Raw genomic sequence first — 20,265 nt, forward strand, 5'->3', positions numbered from 1 at the left:
GGTGGGTTTGTTGGGGTAGGATCTGGGAGGTTTACCCGCCGACCCTGTTAGTTGGTAGGAACCGTGCCAGATGGTTTTGAATACTAGAAGAAGAGACTCAATAAACCTCTCAAATCTAGGAGTGAATGAATTAAACTGATGGAGGGGTCAAGGTTCTGGAGATGCCAAACTGCTAGGAGAGCTATAAGGCTTCCCAGCTCATAAGGGCAGGTGAGGGGTCAACGGTCGGGTTCCAGTCAAGCCGGAGAAAAGCCGGAAGTCCCAGATCCTGTTCACTCTGAGCTGGAGCTTCCAGCCACGTGACTAAACCTCCCAAGACCGAGCTTCAGCACCGGGAGAGGGTGGGGTTTGGGGCTCCCCAATGGCAGTGCGGGTGTCCTTCCACCACAGCCAATCAACGCAGGGAGACGGTAAAATTTAAACGCCCTCCAACCCCCTCCACCAGGACCTGTCCCTACAGCGTTGGTACAAAGTGCCGCCGCTCGCCCCGCCCCCGCCCAGGAGGCGGGGAGGAGGGCGGGCTTTCCCCGCTGAGCTCGCCTATCACGGCAGGCGGCCTGAGGAGAGGCGGGCGGCGGCGCCAATCAGGGCGGCAGCCGGCGCTCGGCGGAGCAGTTGGCTACAGTTGTTGCAACTTTTTTCGAAAGCCGCGTTTCCCGGGAGATCCTAGGCGGTGACAGAGCCAGGCTATGGCTAGAGGTATCTGCCCAGGTGGCCAGCTCCGGCCGGCAGGGGTGGGGGGCGTCTCCCTGGAGGAGGGGCCGGGGTAGAGGGAGAGGCGGGAAGGCGCCCTCCTGCAGGCTGCTCCGACTGAGCGCGGGGACCGGGAAGGGGGGAAAGGGGGGCTGCGGAACCTTCCCCGCCTCCCGTCCCCCCCCCCTCCCGCTGCTCTCCCCCTCCCTCCCCTCTCCCGAAGCCTCCAGAAACCTCTCCCACTGCCGTGCCTCGGTTTCCCCTCTCTAAAGTATGGGCAACTGTTGGCCTGCCTCTCCAGAGGCAACGTGTCCATATGTCAAAGCTGTTTGGAAACTAAAGCACAGGGCACCTCCAGGGAATGGTTGCTATTGATACACAGAGGAGGGAGGGTGAGGCTTCGCCTGCTTCGGTGGGGGGTGCTCTCTCTCGTTGGGAAAGGAGGCGACCCCGAGGCGAGGGCGCTGGTCGGTAACCTACGTCTGGGCGAGCGCGTGGGAGTGGCGCCTTCCTTCCCTCCCCACGCCCTGAGTCAGTCAGCGGCCCCGCTGGCTCACTTTGGGGTGAGATGGGTCTCCTGGCATCTCCCGGGGCGGCCCTTCGTCTCCTGCCTACGGGAGATGGCTTGGGTGGGATTGGACAGCCGCAGGAGGCGATGTCCGGGCCTGAAGTCCTTTGCACACTTAGTTTGCTGTCAGGACAGTAAGACCTACGTTATGCGGCAAAGTGATCTCCAGCCGCTAGTCATTCCAGCCGCTGTGTCTCCTTCATGTAAAAACTTGAGCGGGACGGTTGCGTGGAATTATTATTTAAAAAATATATAACTTGAGGTTTTACATCTTTCTCAAAATTCCAAGGCATTGCATGTTAGTCGGAATTTCCTTTAATGCAGTATGCTCCCTACAGCAATAATAATGAATAAAGTAAGGACTCACTCAGCAAATATTTATTGGGCTGGGCCCCTTTGTTTTCAGGCCCTGCACCCAGTTGCATCATTTATTCTCCCAGCATCCCTTTAGGGTCTTTTGGGACAAGACTTACCCAGATTCTGATTAAGAAATGAGGCATAGTGAACTTCAAGTTAAGGAGCTTTATAACCTAATCCACAGAGAAAATTAAGACAAATATTTTCAGATAAGCGTTAAGCATTTAAAAATATACTTAACAGTATCTGACAAATCTTAATAAAATTATGCTTCCCTGGTTCATTTTTCCCATCGTAGAAAAATATTTAAACTACCTATTTCAACTGTACTGCATTTGGAAGAAAAAATAGCTTGCTTTAATTAATCTATGGGGGGAAATGAAACTAAGCACTTTGCCATTGAAATACTTAATATGGGCAAATAATAATTACCATTGAGGGTCAGGCACTTTATTATCTCAGTTAATCTTTACAAATTGTTGTTCCCATTTTTCAGAGGTAGAAGCTGAAGTCCAGAGTCACTGACCAGACTCTGGCCATGCTGTGTCATTGCTTGTTCCACTCCACCTCCCTTAGCCAAAGCAGAGACAAATTTTCCAGCTTCTTCCATGGCAGGCTTACAAATCACCTTTGTAATTTATTGGTTAGTGATTCTCACTGTCTCACTTGACCCCTAAACTTGTAGTTACTTATTTCATAAGGCTTTATTACTATTGAAAATTATTAAATTGGGCATTTAGTGTCATAAATATCAAATCATTTACTGTACTTCAAATGAAGGATCAGTCTTTTTCTTCTAGAAAAGCAGGCTTTGTTCCAAACTTGTAGTTCACTTTGAGAGCCCCGCTGGGTTACATGAACAAAATGTTCAGATATCAGGGAACTCCTCTCTGGTTTTGGAGCTTTACAGTCATGTAAATGTTTTCAACCTCGACTATATTAGTTTGAGGAGGATTGGTCCATCTGCCTTTCTCCATCTCTGCTGCCATTGTTGGATGGCTCCCAATTGATCTCCCTCTTTCTACTTTTACCATCTCCCATTTATTATCCTTTAGCAGCTAGAGTGGTCCCCAAAACACAGATTTTTATCATGTGAGCCTCAGTACTCCCTCCTCCCCCAACCTCCCCATTGCTCTTAGGAGTAAATCCATAATCCTCACCAAGGCCTATAGGGCCCTACTGACCCCTCTGGCCTCACCGAGCTCCATCTGTCTTTATGTTCACTGTTGTGTCCTTAGCACAAGGCCTGGAACAAAGTAGGTATTCAATAAATGTTTGTGGAATGAATGAATTGCTATTTTAGTGTCTGACTTCAAAGGAAGCAATACACATTCTTTATGGTAAAGTACCTCAGACAGCAGAACTGAGTTCAGATCCCAGCTGCATCATTACCTTCGTCTTGTAACTCTTAGGCAAGTGACTTGTCTTCCCTGAGCTTCAATTCCTACATCTGTGAAATAGGAATAGTACAGATTTAGTATGATTGGGAAGGTTAAATTCAATAATGCATTATTACAGGGCCAGACATAGTAACATAGTAAACATTCCCGAAGTGTTAGCTATTAGTATCACTGCTGTTGAATCCTATTTCTCTGAGATCCTGGGCAACAATAAGAGTTTTTATTTCTGCTGGTGGGTTTATTTATTTATCTGTTTATTTGAGGAAGATTAGCCCTGAGCTAACATCTGCCACCAATCCTCTTTTTTTGCTGAGGAAGACTGGCCCTGAGCTAACATGTGTGCTCATCTTCCTCTACTTTATATGTGGGACACCTGCCACAGCATGGCTTGACAAGTGGTGCATAGGTCCGCACCTGCGATCTGAACTGGTGAACCCTGGGCTGCTGAAGCAGAATGTGCAAACTTAACTGCTGCACCACTGGGCCAGCAGCTATTTATTTTTTAATTACTATTTTTTTTTTGCTGAGGAAGATTCGCCCTGAGCTAACATTTGTGCCAATCTTCCTCTATTTTTTATGTGGGTCACCACCACAGCATGGCTGATGAGTGGCATAGGTCTGCGCCCAGGAGCCAAACCTGTGAACTCCGGGCCACTGAAGCAGAGCGTGCTGAACTTAACCACTACACCATGGGGCCTGCCCTGGTTATATTTATTATATGCATATGAACAGCTCATGTACAGAGAAAGGAAAGACTATTTTGAAACTTATACCGAATGATTTATATCACATATTCTAGGTACTAGAGCTGCAGAGTTGGGAGGAATGAGTGCTGGATTTGTATTTTAGTGTATCCCTTGCATTTGAAGGCTACCATAGAGAAAGCTATGGCCATGAGCATGTGTGTATAGTGTGTGAGGCGGTGTTAAAATAGTATGGGAAGTGGACAAGATGATCTGAGTGGCTGCTTCCTGCTCCCAAACTATGATTCCCACAATAGTTTGGCAACAAACCCCAAACTTCCTCTGCCCGTCAGGTGTAACAGACACTGTTTCACGTGGCTCGGCCTGGGTGTCAGAGGGTCACTTTAGAATCTCTTTCACTCTCTGCATAGTCTCTTGGGTATTCAAATGGGCTGAGTACCCTACCCCACTGGAGTTACTGGTTGAGGTGGGGACTTGGGGTAGGGTGGGGGGTTCCCCAGTCCTGCCCGGAAGGATGCTAAAGCATGAGCTGGTTGGGGAGGCACTGTCCTGAGCGGTGCCCTGCTGTGTAATCCTACTCAGTCTTATCCCTTCTAAGGAGAGGCAGCTACTTAAAGTGACAGCTATTTGTTTATCTGTGGATGTTGGGGGGGTGCTCCGGGTGGGTGATAGAATTCAAGTTACTTGGTTTTTATCCATGAGGTTGCTGAGGCCTAGACTGGGGAAGTGACTTGGCCATGGTCACAAAGAAGCTCTGAGGCAGAGGTAGGGAGAGAATCTAAGTCCTTGCCTCCCAGGCCATGACTCAAACAGCAAGAGCTAGACGCCCCAAGGTGTCTTGTTTGCATCTATGACTCTGCACAAATACTGTGACTCTTTGGCTGTGGGCCCTCAAACCCCAATGCCTCCAGCAGAGTGGCGCAGGGCAGTGAGCTCTGCTGAGACAAGACACCAGGGTACCTGGAACCCCTGCCTACCAAGGACATTTTCTCATGGAGGGGACAGGAGAACGGGGTGACTTGCTAAACCCTTCTGCAACGCTCTTTTCTTTAATCTCATCAGTAATTGGGAAGGGTAGTGGCTCGGAGTGTAGGCTCTGGGGTCAGTTGGCCTGGAAATGCATTTCTAGTTCTGAGAACTTGGTCAAGCTCCTCACTTCTCTGAGCCTCCGTTTCCCAGTCTGTAGCAAAGAGATAATAATGGTGTGTGCCTTCATAGGGCTGTCGTGAGGTTCGAGTGAGATAACTTAGGCAAGAGAAGCTCCCAGCAAAGTTACCATTGTAACTGGTGGATCTGTTTCCCCAGGCCCTGTACCGGTCGTGTGCAGACCGCCTGGGTTTGACGCCTGATCCCATCACTTTCTAGTTCTGTGGCCTTGGGCAAGCCCCTGCATCTCTCTTGAGCTTCAGTATCCTCAGCTTAAACGGGTTTGCCACAGTACCTGCCCCCCATGGGTTTGCCCGGAGGATTGAATGCCCTTAAAACGCTCCGTGAGCACAGCTTCGGGCACACAGGAAGGCTCTCGCCTGTCGCGTTCCCCGCTGCGGCTTGCGCCTGGCACGGACGGGTCTCCCAAAATACTCGTTGAGCCAGCGAGAGCAGGCGCCCGGCCGGCCGGCAGCCTGCGCTGTCATTATCGAGTTTCCCACCCCTTCCTCCCCGAGTGGCCGCGGCCGCGCGCGAGGGGGCGCGCCCGAGTTGGGATTCGTCGCGGCCGCCAGGCCCGCCCTCTCCTCCCCTCCCCTCCCCTCCCCTCCCCTCCCCCCGAGCCTCGCGGCGCCGCCCCTGCCAGCCCCTCCCGGGCCGGGAGCCGGACGGTGGGCGGCGGCGGCAGCGGCGGCGGCGAGCGGGCGGGCCGCGGAGGACGCGCCGCCTGCGCTCCCTCCCTCCTGCGTCCTCGGTCCCCGGCCGGCCGGGCTGCCGCGGCGCGCGGGTCCGGGCCCTGCTCGCAGGCCATGGGGGAAGGGGGCGCCGTGGGGCGCCGCCGGCCCTTTCCCGGGGCGCCGCGGCGGCGCTGGTGGCGGCGGCAGCAGCAGCAGCAGCGGCAGCGGCAGCGGTGGTGGCCGGGCCGCGGCGGCGGCGGCGAGAGCGAGGGCGCGGGGCGCGCCGCCATGGGCCTGGCCGGGCTGCAGGTGGGTGTGTCGGGCCCGGCCGCGCGGGGGGCGGGCGGCGCGCGGGGCCCGGCCGGGCCGGGCGGCGGGAGGGCGACTCGGGCCCGGGCCCGGGACGGGCCCGGCCGGCCGGCTCCAGCCTCCGCGCTGCGCGGGCGGCCCGCCACCGCCGGGCCCTCGGAACATGGCTGCGGCGCCCGGCCCGGGCGGCCCCGCTCCCCGCCCCGCCGCGCCCTGAGCGCCCCCTCCCCCGCTTCCCCCGGGTCCCCCTCTCCAGGCAGGAAGATGTCCAAGCCCCGCGCGGTGGAGGCGGCGGCGGCGGCGGCGGCGGTGGCAGCGACGGCCCCGGGCCCGGAGATGGTGGAGCGGAGGGGCCCGGGGAGGCCCCGCACCGACGGGGTAAGCAGGCACCCTCTCCGCACTCAGTCGGCGCGCCCCAGGGGCCGTGCGGCCCGGCGCCCCCGCCAGCCCCGCGCCGCGAGCACGTGGGCGCCCCCCCCAGGCCCCCGCCCGCGGCCCCGGGGCGGGGGTGCGGCCCGGGCGCCCGGCCCGGCTGCTTCCTTTTCTGCTGCCTGCCTGGGAGTGGCGTCCACCCTCGCTCCGCCATGACCCTGGCAATATTTGACCTCGGAAAAGTTTGTGTCTTTATGGCATTTCCACACCCCGAGACCCAGTTCCCCCGGAGGTGGCTGCCTTCCCAGGGTGTCCGGGGCCTGCCCGGGTCCCTCGGAGGGGGGTCGTAGGTCTCGCTGACTTGGTGCTTAATGGTTCACCAGGCAGAAGGGCCCTAGCAGTGTTTCTGGGAAGGCCCTCCTCCTTTCTGTGCTTGCTCAGAGGAGAGGCCCCACACCCAGGGACACCAGCAGTGACCTGGACCGCCCCACTGGCTTGGGTACCCTCCTGTTAATGCCAAGATGCCGTTAGCAATAGAGTGACCACCCATAGGCTCTGCTTTTGTCAGCTCTTCACCCCACCCCCAGTTGCCCTGGGAGAATTCCCCCAGCCGCAGTCCTGTCTGCAGTCCTGGGAGGCTGCTGGAGGCATTGATTTGAGAGGGGCCCGGCTTGGGCCACAGAAGGCTCAGGCAGTAATGATAGGTCCTGCCAAGTGACCTCAGGACCAGAAAGTGGTTAATCGGGTTCCCCCAGGCCTGTTTCTGTGCCCGAGGCCCTGCCGCTCGTGCCAGGGGAGTTAGCTCCTGCACAGAGGCCAGCCCTTCAAATTCCAGATTTGTTTACTCTGGGTCATTCTGACCTCCCTGCTACTGGTAGGTTGTCTCCTTCTTATATAGATCTCTGTGTCCAGCTGGTTCTCCTGCTGGCCAGATGTCTCCTTAGTGACTGGAATTAGAGACCACATGTGTTCTGGAAACATCTGACTTGGACCTGGGAGATTCTAACCCTTCTGCTGCTCTCCAGGGGCTGGCATCCCCCTGGTATCCCAGTTTTTGAGAGATGATGTCTATTTTTTGTCTTTTGTATTCTGGTTGTTCCTTCTCTGCGTAAATGCTATGGGATCTTCTTCAAGCCTCTTTCAGAATATGCATTTGTCGTTTTAGGAGAATGTATTTACCGGGCAGTCAAAGATCTATTCCTACATGAGCCCGAACAAATGCTCTGGAATGCGTTCCCCCCTTCAGGAAGAGAACTCAGTTGCACATCATGAAGTCAGATGCCAGGGGAAGCCATTAGCCGGAATCTACAGGAAACGAGAAGGTAAGCCTCTGAAATGGCCCTCTTCTGACCACAGCTGCTCGCGTTGCAGAAGCCTCTGACTTCCATAATAATGCATAAATATTAAATTTTTATCGAGCCTTTTAAACCCAGGTTCCGAAGGTTTGAACATGTTCTGTCTTGCTGCTAAGAACACAGACGGAGGGGAAAGGGTGGCCTGGCCCAGGGCGTGTCCCGTGTGGTCTAACAGGTTCTCCCTGCTTTCACAAGAGTTAGTATGTGCTTTAAGCTTGATTGTCTTGCCAGGTTGCAAAACAGTGCACCTGACCTGCAGGTAAAGAGGCTCCCAAGTGCCCACAGTGCAGCAGCAGTGAGCCTGGGTTGTATAGACCAGGCGCTCACAAAGCTTGCAATCCTTGCTGTGTTCTGTGAACGCAGGCAACTGACTTCCTTCCCTTTTTTGAGCTGGCCTTGACCTTATTTCTAAACTTCTTTTTCACTCAAGTGTTCAGTGCTGCTCTCTAAAGCAGCATGCTCCATGATGAGATTTGGAGTTAAAATATTGAACAAGAAGATACACCTTTCTTGAAAATTCTGTCTGGTCCTGCTAAACAAGCTGAAGCCTCACAGAAGTTTTGCTCTAATTCAGATATTCCCTTTTAAAGCGGCAGTGGGGAGTGTGAGCTAACCCAATTCACCAGGCTTCCTTCTAATTAAAATTTGCTTTAAAGAAGCAGAACTCAGGCTGCCAGCAGCTCCATACAAGGAAGCCTCGTGTTCATGAACAGAAATGCCATAAGTGATGGTTTAGCCCAACCTCTGGGGCCAGACCTGAGAACCAGGGGCGAGGAAGCCCGGAGCCAGGGGCAGGAGCCAGCCCTCGGCCTGAGTCCCCTGGTGCACAGGGCGATACTATGTCAGTCGGTCATCACATGACTTGGGTTCTAATCCTAGCTCTGCCTCTTACAGGGAGGAGGCTTGGGCCAGTTGCTCCTGTTTTCTGAGCCCCAGTTCTCCCATCTGTAGAGCGGGAGAGAGAGGAGCCCGACCTCGCAGGGCTCTTCTAAAGGTGACTTACAGCACAGATGCACGAGCGCTTTGTGAAGTGCTCCCTCCCGGGAGCCCTCCCTGCGCTGGACTGCGAGGGTCGCTGCCTGCTCCTCCCTGCACTGGCAGCACTTAGGGTAGCACCCTCCCCTTAGGGCCTGGGGAGGGGGTTCTCCCTAAGTGGTAGTCAGGCAGTCTCATCCCTTCTTGAATGGGGCAGCATGTAAATTGTCCTGAATGGTGACATGGCACATAAACTAGCTTGTTGGGCTCATAGTGTTACTCAATGACAACAATTAGAGTTTGGGGCCAGGTATACTTTGGAGGAGGGCCAGGCTCTTGTCCTTGCTTCTCCACCTTTTCTCTGCCTCGACGCAGACTGACGTGACAGCTGACATTCATGGACACCACACACTCCTAGGGTTTTGTATGACGTCCCAGCCATGACTCCCTCTCATTCTTCTCAATAAGTCATGTAAGGGGGTGAGAACAGTCTGGATGGGTTCTACTGTATTTATTTATCTTTCTCTCTTGTTTATTGAGATATAAATCACGTATCATAAAGTTCACCATTTTAAAGTACACAATTCAGTGGTTTTTAGTGTATTCACAGGTGTGTGCAACCATCACCACTAATTCCAGAACATTTCATCACCCCCAAAAAGAAGCCCATTAGCAGTCACTCCCCATTCCTCCTCCCCTCACCACAGGCTGCCACTCTTCTACTTTCTGTCCCTATGGATTTGCCTATTCTAGACGTTTTGTATAGATAGAATCGTACACTATGTAGTCTTTTGTGTCTGGCCTCTTCACTCAGCATCATGTTTATGAGGTTCATCTATGTTGTAGCATGTGTCATTCCTTTCTGTGGCTGAATAATATTCCATCATGTGGATATACCACATTTTATTTACCCATTCATCAGCTGATGGACGTTTGGGTTGTTTCCACTTTTTATCTATTATGAATAAGCTGCTACAAACATTCATACTCAGATTTTTGTGTAGACGTGTGTTTTTAATTCTCTTAATAGATGCCTGGGGTAGAATCGCTGGGTCACACGGTAACTCTGTGCTTAACTTTCTGAGGAACAGCCGAACTCTTTTCCAAAGGGACTGCGCCATTTTGCATTCCTACCAGCAACGTATTATTTACTTATTTTTAAAAAGTAAATCATTTTTTTAAACAAAGTGAATAGTCCACCAACACTGGTGCTCCACAACTATGTTTAGTAACAAATTATTTGCGATGTCCCTCACAACACACTGAGCAGTGTCCGGGCACCGTGCTGAGAACACAGTGAATGCCGGGCTTTGGTCTTGTTAGAAGAGGGAACTTGTTTTAGAGTCTGCAGTGAAGTGTGCCCAGCAGCTCCTGGGGATGAGGTTCGGCTTTGTTGCCTTACTCCTGTCCATCAATTCTGGCCCACTGTTTAGGAACTGAGCTTTTTTTCCCGGGGTCTGAAGCCCAAGTCCTGGAAGCCATCGACACCCAGTATTGCTGTCTGGGGTGCTTCTGCTTCAAGGGCTCTCCCTTCAAGGTGCAGAAGGCCAGATGTGTTAATTAACTAGATGCGAGGAATCCTTTCACAACGTATGGGTGTATCAAATCATCAGGATGTACACTTTAAATATCTTAGAATTTTATTTATCAATTATATCTGAATAAAACTGAAGGGAAAAAAAAGATGCAGAAGACCAATAGCTCTGCCCAGCGTCTGGGTCAAAAAGTAAAGCCAGATGCTTTTTCTGTGATCTCTGCTGGTGGGCACCACGCTGAACAGGCCCAGGGCACTGCTGCCCGACACACCCGTGAGTTTCTCAAAGCCTGTCTTAGAGTGCAGCTGACGGTCTAGGAATTGGGAGACCGACGGTCTAGAATAAACCTGTCTTTCTCCACCCTCTGCCTCCAGAGAAAAGAAACACTGGGAACGCAGTTCGAAGCACCATGAAGCCCGAGGAACAGAAGATCAAAGACGCCAGGAGAGGTCCCCTGGCACCTTTTCCAAACCAAAAATCTGAAGCAGCAGAACCTCCAAAAACTCCGACCTTGTCTTGTGATTCTCCCAACGCAGCCGTCGGCAAGCAAGCCCTCAAAAAGCCCGTCAAGGGCAAACAGGCCCCCAGGAAAAAGTAAGTGCCTCCTGCGCCCTCCTCTCAGCACAGAGCAGGCTGGTTCCTCTGCGCCCAGTGAGGCCTGCTCAGTGCCGCCTAGGGTTAAGCGGTCTGCCAGCTCAGCCTCTCATTAAGGCTCAGCTTCCTTGAGTCACCACCAGTGACACCATTATTTGTTAGCATCTCAGTCTGGCATGGGTCCAGAGCTGCAGAGCCCCCCTCCCCCCCAGAGAAGGCAGCCTGCCTTTGACACACTCTCTGAGGCCCCTGTGGGTAGGCCAGCCTATGTGACCACAGGCCGCAGTGGACAAGGGTGTTTAAGTGACCTCCTTTCCAAGGAGCCACCTCCTACGGATTTGTGTGCCTCCTGGATGTGAGTGGGGTTTCAGCGCTAATGTTTGTTTTCTCCTCTTCCTTTCCTACCCCAGAGCTCAAGGAAAAACGCAGCAGAATCGCAAACTCACGGATTTCTACCCTGTGCGAAGGAGCTCCAGGAAGAGCAAAGCCGAGCTGCAGGTAGAGTCACTTGGTTTCAATTCTGGCTCTTGGAGGGCACGGTTGCCCAGTGGGCAGTGCTTGGCATGCACAATCTGACCTTTGTTTGTCATCTTGGGGCAAGTCCCTTTGCCTCTGTGGCCTTGGTATTCTCCTTGGTCTCATGGGGATTGTCACGATGCTTGGGGTCCTCTGTGAAGGAGCCTTGTAACCTGTAGCACATGGCATGGAAAGTCAGGAGTTACGGTAAAGGCAGCTTTTCCAGGACCTGTGGGCAGGGCCACTGGAGCCTAGGACCGTGAGGAAGGCTGCATGTTCTTTCAGAGGCTTGTCTGTCTACCGTCTAGAAGTTCCCATGTGTGTCCTGAGGTGGTAAAGAGCAGTGGCTTGGGAGCCATTTACTGGCCTTATGACCTCAGGTCAGTACTTAACTGCTCTGCGCCTCGTGCCCTGTCTGTAAAATGGGATAATCGTACCATGTGAGGTTGTTGGGAGGATTAAATGCCTCAAAGCACATAGAACGCTTGGAAGTGTGCTTAGCGCACTGTCATGCACCAGTTAACTCTTACCGTGGTCACCGTGGCTTCCCCAGTGTTGTCGCTTCCTGAGGCTCCTCTGCTCTTCCCCACCCCCCACCCTCCCTAGGGACATGGGAGGCCTCCACCCGCCGGCTGCTGTTGTGTTTGCAGAGCTCCGGCTGCTGTTGTGTTTGCAGAGGGCTAAGCTCCACAGCGCCAGTCAATATTGGTGCAGTGAGCTGTGATTGCTGCCTTTCTGTTAAGGAGCCCAGGGCGTGGCCGGCCCCGCACCCCGGGCTGCCTCCCTGCTGCCTCCCAGGGGTGTCTGGCCAGCCCCTCTGCTTTCCCAACCCCTAAAGTGACCTCAAGGCTGAGGAGCAGTGCTCAGGATTGCCGCCCCCGCAGAGGAGGGGGACCCCGTCCTGTCCGTGTTAGCGTCCCAGCCCACAGAGACTGCCTCCGCACTGGACAGGTTAAAGCTGTAGATAGATATGGCGATCCAGTATTCTGTTTCTTTTTTTCCTTTGAATCGATGAGGCTTCATTTAAAAAAACAAAAAAAGGGCCCCGTTCCTCCCCCCGCCCCCCGCCCCCCCCCCCCCCCCGAGAAGCTTTGGCTTTATTTCCTTAGAAAGGCAGCGTCTTTTGGCCAAGAACGAGCTGTTATAAAATGTTTGCCTGCAGTGGAGGCTGTGCTGGGTCACTCTTCCAGACAGCACTGCAGAGGGCAAGGCTGTGCCAGGCCCCAAGACGCCTCCCCGGGGCGGTGCGGTGCTCACACGGAGCGTGGGGGGGTCACCAAGGGCCACCGTGGGCTGTGGGGGCAGCTGAGTGTGGCTTTTTAACTAAAGAACAAGGGCTTTTCTGTCTGGAGGCGTGAAAGCTGCGGTGGGGCGTGAGCCGGGCCGTGCGTCTTGCAGATGAGCGGAAGGGAGTGGACGCCCACCTCCCCGAAGCGGGGTCTGCGGCCCAGAACGGCCCTCTCTGTCATGGGACGATGAGCCAGTTGTGGGGCACCAGGCTGCACCCCCGCTTGTGTTGGCTCCGCTGAGGGAACACCAGGGCCAGGTGGTCACTGGCCAGGGTGACAGGGCTGTGCTGGCCCGGGTGGCGTCTCCTGGCGGCACAGGTGAAGCCCTAGGGCGGGACCCCGGGACCTCCTCTGAGGGGCAAGGCCAGTCCTGGCCTGATGGCCCTCGTGGGCTGGCAGAAAGCGAGGCTCAGTCGGGCGGGCTTGGGAGAGGGCTGTGGGTGGCCAGGGTGAAGCGGAAATGAAAGGTCTGCGGGTGCCTCGTTGTGTCTGGAGACAGTGGGTGGGGCCGCATTCAGGTCCAAGTCCAGGTCCAGGGCAGGAGGGTGGAACCTGGGGAGCCTGGCTGCGAAGTGGGTGACAGCCAGCCCTGGGGCGGGGACTGTGCCTGTTGGCAACGCCCTGGCTTCCTCATCCTCAGCCCAGCCCCCCCCCCCCCCCCCCCCCCGGGCTGAAGCACAGAGCTGCCTGCTCATTCCTCTCGGGAATGTCTTCTATCTGTCCCCTCCTTCCTCTTCGCAGCCCTTGCCCTAATTCAGACCTGCTCACCTCCCACTCGCTGCCTCCCGGCCCCTGGGGCTGCTGTGGCGTTCCCAGTAGGAAGGCCCGAGCTGGTTGCTTGCATGCCCAGACCCTCGAGCCCCCAGGGTGAAACTCGGGCACTTCGGCTCTGCACGTGGGGTGTCTGCCTGGTGCAGCTCTCAGCTCGTCTCCGAGCCACCTTCACTCCCAGCGGGAGAGCCTCCTGTCACCTACCCCAGTTTTCCCATTTACATACTTGTCCTCACTGGTCTCTGCACACTTGTGATCATTAATTATTCAGCAAGGTGGGGGGTGCTGTGTGTCGTTGCCGTGAGTTCTTACTATGTGCCAGACACTGTCCTAGGCCAGGAGACCCCACAGTGAACAGATCAGGCCCCTGTACCCATGGAGCTTATCGTCAACTGGGGAGCAATTAACAACAACAACAACAAAAGAAAAACCAAAAGGCCAGGTAGTTTCGGAGGGCACTTTGGCATTAACTTAGAACAGTAGTCTGCCAGCGTGGCTAGGCTCAGGCTGCTTTAGCCGCTGTGACCAGGGAAGTCCCTGTCTGAGGAGAGCTCAGGAAGGGAGGAAGCAAGCCAGGCCCGTGCACTGGGGAAAGGAGAGGCCGGGCAGGGGACAGCGAGTGTGAAGGCCCTGCAGCAGGAGCCAGCCTGGCCTTCTGCGGGGCCAGCAGTGTGGCCGGAGGGTGGGAGCGAGGGCGAAGAGGGCGAGGAGGCTGGAGAGGCGGGGCCTGGGCCTGCGGAACCTCACGGGCCATCGGAAAAATGGATTTTATCCCAAGAGCAGTGGGAAGTTCCTGAAAGGCTTTTATTTTTCTTAAATAAACTTGTTACTTTGGAATCATTGTAGACTCACCCAGGAGTTGCAAAGATAGTACAGAACGTTCCCATAGGCCCTTCACTTGGTTTCCCCCACCATTAATGTCTTACCTCTGGTACATTTGTCACAACTCAGGAGCCAACGCTGGTACTTGACTCTTGAATAAACCTACTGGGAGGCTTTCAGCGGGGAAATGACATGATCTCACATTTTTAAAAGGCCCCTCTGGCTGCTGTGGAGAACAGTGAAGGGGGTGGTCAGAGTGGGAGCCAGGAGACCAGCAAGGCGGCTGTCCCACACGCCCGGGCAGGCGCAGGCGCGGCTTGGCTGGAAGGCGGTGGTAGAAATGGAGAGGAGGGGGCTGGATTTGGGGCTGTCGGGTGGGGGTCTTCTGTGGCGCCTGTAAACCCCTTGTAAGGTTGCAGAGACCTGGTCTCACTCACCACCATGCCCCCAACACACATTGCAGACATGCAATAAATACTTGTGGCCTGAGTGAGAAGGTCCCACATGGGCTGCAGGCTGGTTACGTTGGCTGAGGCGGTGTCCTGAGGCCTCGGTGGGGAGGGCTGAGCTCAGCTGAGTGTGGAGGGCTCTGCTGTCGGCACAACTCCCACCTGTGTGCCATCCTGTTGGCTGGGGGTTCACGCTGGGTTGGGACTTATGGTCTGTCTTTCTATAGCTCCCTCTGGCTCCCTAGAGTCCTGTGCACCCACAGAGCGGTGGGGCCAGGATCAGGGATGGACAGAGTAATGGCGGTGGGGGGGAGGGGAGGTGCGGGCAGTGACCCTAAGGGACAGGTGAGATCTCGAGCGTCCATTCCTCTGTGGCTTCTCCGTTCAGGGTGCATTGACTCTTTAGGATGGGAGGCCCTCTTCTCTTCCTTGGCAGCAGCTTCCGTGGAGATGTAGCTCAGAGATCCTAAAGTGAGACGTTTGCAGGGGCCGTCAGGAGGGAGAGATGTGGTGTGCCTGTGCCCTGATTTTTAAAGATTGACACCTGAGCTAACAACTGTTGTCCATCTTTTTTTTTTCTCTGCTTTTTCTCCCCTAATCCCGCAAGTATATAATTCTGTGTGTGTGTGTATATATATATATATGTTTTTTTTTTTTTTTGAGGAAGATTAGCCCTGAGCTAACTCCTGCCAATCCTCCTCTTTTTGCTGAGGAAGACTGGCCCTGAGCCAACATCCATGCCCATCTTCCTCTACTTTATACGTGGGACGCCTACCGCATGGCTTTTGCCAAGTGGTGCCATGTCCGCACCCGGGATCTGAACCGGCAAACCCCAGGCTGCCAAGAAGCGGAACATGCGAACTTAACTGCTGCGCCACTGGGCTGGCCCCTGTATATATTTTTTTTTTAGTTGTGGGTCCTTCTAGTTGTGGCATGTGGGACGCTGCCTCAACATGGCCTGATGAGCAGTGCCATGTCCGCACCCAGGATCCAAATCGGCGAAACCCTGGGCTGCCAAAGCTGAGCACACAAACTTAACCACTCAGCCACGGGGCCAGCCCCAGAGCCATGAGTTTTAAATATCAGCAGTTTAAATATTTTTTTAGAACACTGCATGGGCCAAACAACATAGCCGCAAGCCTAGTTCTGCCCTTGAGCTACCACTGTCTCCCTCCTGGGCCAGTTGAACCCCAGGTGGCAAATTGTCCACAACACACAGCTACCAAGTAAAGGGGGATTGGGACCTTAGGCATCCTTGGGGACTGATATCATGGAGACCAACTGTGAGTGACCCTGTGGGTGGCCCAGGCATCCGTTGCTACCCCAAGTGGCCCAGGAGCAAATGCTGATGTGCTGTTTTTCTTTCCTCTCCACCCAGTCCGAAGAAAGGAAAAGAATAGACGAATTGATTGAAAGTGGGAAGGAAGAAGGAATGAAGGTAAGGGGCAGCAGGGGCCCAGCATCAGGCTAAGGCTGTGTGGTTCCACTGTCCCTGATCCCGGGGCCAACAGCGGCTGCCATCGCTTTAACCCTTTAATGGTCACTGTGACCAGTCAGACTGTTAGGGTGTTGAGGCGCCATATACTAAGCTATGGTTAAGGGGGCGCCTCATGAAGGAGACGTGAGTGGGCTTCGTATGTGAAGGATTACCCTGGGGAAAGTTTTTAAAAATTGTGGTAAAATGCTTATAACATAGAATTTACCATTGTAACCATTTGAAAGTGTACAGTTCGGTGGCATTAAGTACATTCCACGTTCACAGTGTTGTGCAACCATCATCCCTGTCTAATTCCAGAACTTTTTCATCCTCCCAAACATCCTCCCTGTTCCCATGAGCAGTCACTCCCGTACCCTCCCCCGGCCACCACCAGTCTCTATGGATTTGCCAATTCTGGACATTTTGTATACGTGGAATCATAGAATGTGTAACCTGATGTATTTGGCTGCTTTCGTTTAGCATGATGCCTGGGGAAACCTTTAAAAGGAGAAACTAATAAATTTTCTCTGAACTCTCTTTTCCTGGGAAATGGCAATGCCCAGGAAATTTGCTTCTCTCAGTATATTTTGAACATGTTGGGTGGATGGGAGGGGAGTAACGCTCCAAAGGGTGGCCAGATGGGTCTGGTTAGGACGCAGGAGTCAGAAAGCTTCAGTCTCCACTCACCTTCTGGGGGGATCTGAGCTTAAGTCTGGGCTCCTCAAACAAGCACCTCCAACTCCATTTATAGTGGAGTGAGGAGAAACCCAGGAGGGTAGATTATGGAATAAAGAAGAGACCCAGAACAATGGGTCCTACTCTTCCTCTGAAAAGGCCAAGTAAGTGGATTTGAGTGTGTGCTCCAGCACTTCCTAACTGTGTGGCCGTGGACACTTGGCTCTGCCTCTCTAAGCCTGTTTGCTCATCTGCAAAATGGGGCAACACCAACCTCGCAGATCTCTCATGAGGATCCAGTCTAACAATGCTTTGCAAATGGGCACAAGGGGACTTTCTGGGTGATGGATGTGGCGATAGTTACACAACTGTATCCGTTTAATAATACCCATCGAACTGTACATGTAAAATGAGTGAATTGTATGGCATACCTCAATAAAGCTGTTAGAAGAATGGTGTAAGCCCCAGGCACCCTGGAAGCCAGCCACGCACGGTGGCATCTGTTGCTGTTATAAACCAACCCTCTTTCTCGTCACCTCCCAACAGATTGACCTGATTGATGGCAAAGGCAGGGGCGTGATAGCCACCAAGCAGTTCTCCCGGGGCGAGTTTGTGGTGGAATACCACGGGGACCTCATTGAGATCACCGACGCCAAGAAGCGGGAGGCTCTGTACGCACAAGACCCCTCCACAGGCTGCTACATGTACTATTTTCAGTATCTGAGCAAAACCTACTGGTGAGTCCACCGGTGCTTCCAGTGGCTTTTCCTGCCCCAGCGGCGGTCAGGACGAAGGGCCGTGGGGAGCGTGCTGATCTTTCTGCTGCCCAGCTGCTTCTTTAGTTCTTGCTGCCTTTTTCCAAAGCTGTGATGCAGCTCTGCCCCTTCCCATTTTTACACTCTGGGATTGAGCGGTTCTAGGTGCCATCTCATCAGACAAGGAGAAGCGGACTCATTCCATGAGAGCCTGATCATTGGCTCACCTGGCCCCCCTCCCAGGGCATTTGGCCAGACCAGCTCTGGAAGTCTCTGACTGCTCCTTTCTCGACGTGGCAGTGGAGTTGATTGGATTTTTTAATAGACTTTATTTTTTTATTTTTTTAGATTGGCACCCGAGCTAACAACTGTTGCCAATCTTTTTTTTTTGTTCCTGCTTTTTCTCCCCAAAGCCCCCCAAGACATAGTTGTGTATTTTAGTTGTGGGTCCTTCTAGTTGTGGCATGTGGGATGCCACCTCAGCATGGTCTCATGAGCGGTGCCATGTCCGTGCCCAGGATCCGAACCAGCAAAACCCTGGGCCACCGAAGCAGAGCGCACAAACTTAACCACTTGGCCATGGGCCTGGTCCCTAGACTGTATTTTTTGGAACAGTTTTAGGTTCCCAGCAAAATTGAGTGGAAGGTACAGAGAGTTCCCAGATACTCCCAGCCCCCACACCCACACAGAGTTGATTTTTAGTCATTTCTTTATTTTGCAGAACCCCAGTTGCCTCACGGGCCTCCACAAGAGCCTTTTGCATTCCTGTCCACTCCCACCCCCGCCTCACATACCCCACCCACTGCCTCTCTGGGCTTTTAAAGATATGTTTTTTGAGTTGAATTGCTTCCCAAAGTTGTAGCTATAAATCGACATGCCCCCAGAGTTGAGAGCAAGCTTGACTCTGGCTGGGTTCAAAGGCCTCTTCATCAATCTCACCCTCTGTTGCCCTCCCTCCCCGCCAGCGTGGATGCAACTAGAGAGACGAATCGCCTGGGAAGACTGATCAATCACAGCAAATGTGGGAACTGCCAAACCAAACTGCACGACATCGACGGCGTGCCTCACCTCATCCTCATCGCCTCCCGAGACATCGCGGCCGGCGAGGAGCTCCTGTACGACTACGGGGACCGCAGCAGGGCTTCCATCGAGGCCTACCCCTGGCTGAAGCATTAATGCACCGCCTCCCCACCCCCATGGACAAAGTGCCCTCAAAGGGAATTGATTTTTTTTTTTTTTTTACACACTTAATCTTAGCAGATGACTTCAGATGTTTTTAAAAAGTATATTAAGATGCCTTTTCACTGTAGTATTTAAATATCTGTTACAGGTTTCCAAGGTGGACTTGAACAGATGGCCTTATATTACCAAAACTTTTATATTCTAGTTGTTTTTGTACCTTTTTTGCATACAAGTTGAACGTTTGTGCTTCCCGTGCATGCAGTCAAAGACTCAGCACAGGTTTTAGAGGAGAGAATCGAACATGAACTAGGAAGCTGGGCGATGCTCCTGCCTCCAGCTGCAGAGCCAGGACTCCTCCCCACACCCCTGACGGGTGCGAGGAAGATGCTGCCTCCCGAAGCCCTGGACGGGATGTTCCCAAGCTCTTGTTTTCCTGACGTCTCGACAGGCGCACATTGAAGTGTATGAATATTTTTTAAAAAGGTTTCGCAGTAAGCTAGTCTTCCCCTCTGCTTTCTCGAAAGCTTACTGACCCGGTGGCCCGTGAGTACGGGCTGGGCCTAGACTTACTCTTCCACAGGCTGCCACTTTTCCGGGCACCTCGAAGCATCAGGGCGGGTAATAAAGTAGACGTGGGCAGGGAAAAGCATTGCTTACCTAGCCCTGCCGGGGCAGGGTTTCCTGAAACTGGGTTAATTCTTTATAGAAATGTGAACACTGAATTTATTTTAAAAAAAATAATAAAAATCAAAAAAAGAAAAAAGACAAAAAAAAAAAGAGAAAAACCACAGAAAACAACTTACGTGTATATAGGTCTTGAAGTGAGTGAAGTGGCTGCATTTTTTTCTTTTCTTTTTCTTTTTTTTTTTTTTGTAGAAGAGATTTGAGATGGTACTCTATTCTAATCAAAAATAAAGTTTTGTAGTGGGACCAGAAATTACTTACCCGATCCCCTCCCCCGACCCCACCCGACCCCGATTCTGCTGGGTTGAAAGTTTCAGACCTGCTGTCAAGGCTGTCTGTCTGTCAGACCACCTGGTTTCCTTCCCTTGAAGATGCAGCCATGAACCGAGGGGTGAGCCTCCAAGCCCTGAAATGCAGGACCCCCATGCCGCCTGCTGGTGCTCAGGGGAGCGGGCAGGCCCAGCAGCCCAGGGATCCAGGCTAAGGCTGAAGTTTTCACCTCGACTGTGATGGCAGGAGGAGTAGGTAGCTGCCTCCTCCCTCCCAAAGGGGGACTGATTCCCACTCTTAACCTGCAGCCCCGGGGGGGCTGGGGCTCTGCGGCCAAGACCCAGGGCCTCCCACCCCCACCCCGCGGCCCCAGGTAAATGTGAATGGAGACAGGCAATGAAAGCCTGTCCTCAACCTTGATGCCCCCAGGTCCCCACCCCCACCCTCCCCTCCCCGGCCTCATGACGGTGCTACCTAAGAAAGTCTTCCCCCGACCCCATACTTGCCTGGTCAGTGGTCAGCAAATTGGAGGAGGATCCGACGGGAGTGTGTTAATGTGAGATAAAATGTCTTGGTTGTACCTGTTTGTGGCTTAGCTTTGTATTTAAAAACAAAAAAAGAAATAAACTTGAAAATTATTTGTCATCATAAAAATGAAACAAAAATTAAAATATTTATTGCCAGGCGAAA

General features: G+C 53.3%; 1 protein-coding gene across 4 annotated transcripts; it reads left to right on the top strand.

Moving 5' to 3' along the window:
* Positions 1-499: 499 nt before the first annotated feature.
* KMT5A (lysine methyltransferase 5A) lies at positions 500-20,265 on the top strand. Of its 4 annotated transcripts, none has more exons than XM_070629260.1 (8): positions 649-699; positions 6,111-6,232; positions 7,392-7,548; positions 10,466-10,685; positions 11,096-11,183; positions 15,911-15,970; positions 17,231-17,421; positions 18,405-20,265. In XM_070629260.1, the coding sequence occupies exons 1-8, from the start codon at positions 690-692 to the stop codon at positions 18,613-18,615; spliced, it is 1,059 nt and encodes a 352-aa protein (XP_070485361.1). In that variant the 5' UTR covers positions 649-689; the 3' UTR covers positions 18,616-20,265. The 4 variants fall into 4 exon arrangements, with proteins under 4 accessions (XP_070485363.1, XP_070485361.1, XP_070485362.1 ...); XM_070629261.1 differs by lacking the exon at positions 649-699 and adding an exon at positions 5,536-5,854; XM_070629262.1 differs by lacking the exon at positions 6,111-6,232 and having other exon boundaries at positions 500-699.

Source organism: Equus przewalskii, chromosome 7 (assembly GCF_037783145.1).
Source record: "Equus przewalskii isolate Varuska chromosome 7, EquPr2, whole genome shotgun sequence".
Classification (NCBI taxonomy): domain Eukaryota; kingdom Metazoa; phylum Chordata; class Mammalia; order Perissodactyla; family Equidae; genus Equus; species Equus przewalskii.

Coding starts and splice junctions, on each gene's coding strand:
- KMT5A (XM_070629259.1), top strand. CDS start 5,678: ATGGGGGAAGGGGGCGCCGTGGGGCGCCGCCGGCCCTTTCCCGGGGCG. Junction 5,855..7,391: donor TGGGCCTGGCCGGGCTGCAG/GTGGGTGTGTCG, acceptor TTGTCGTTTTAG/GAGAATGTATTTACCGGGCA. Junction 7,549..10,465: donor AATCTACAGGAAACGAGAAG/GTAAGCCTCTGA, acceptor CTCTGCCTCCAG/AGAAAAGAAACACTGGGAAC.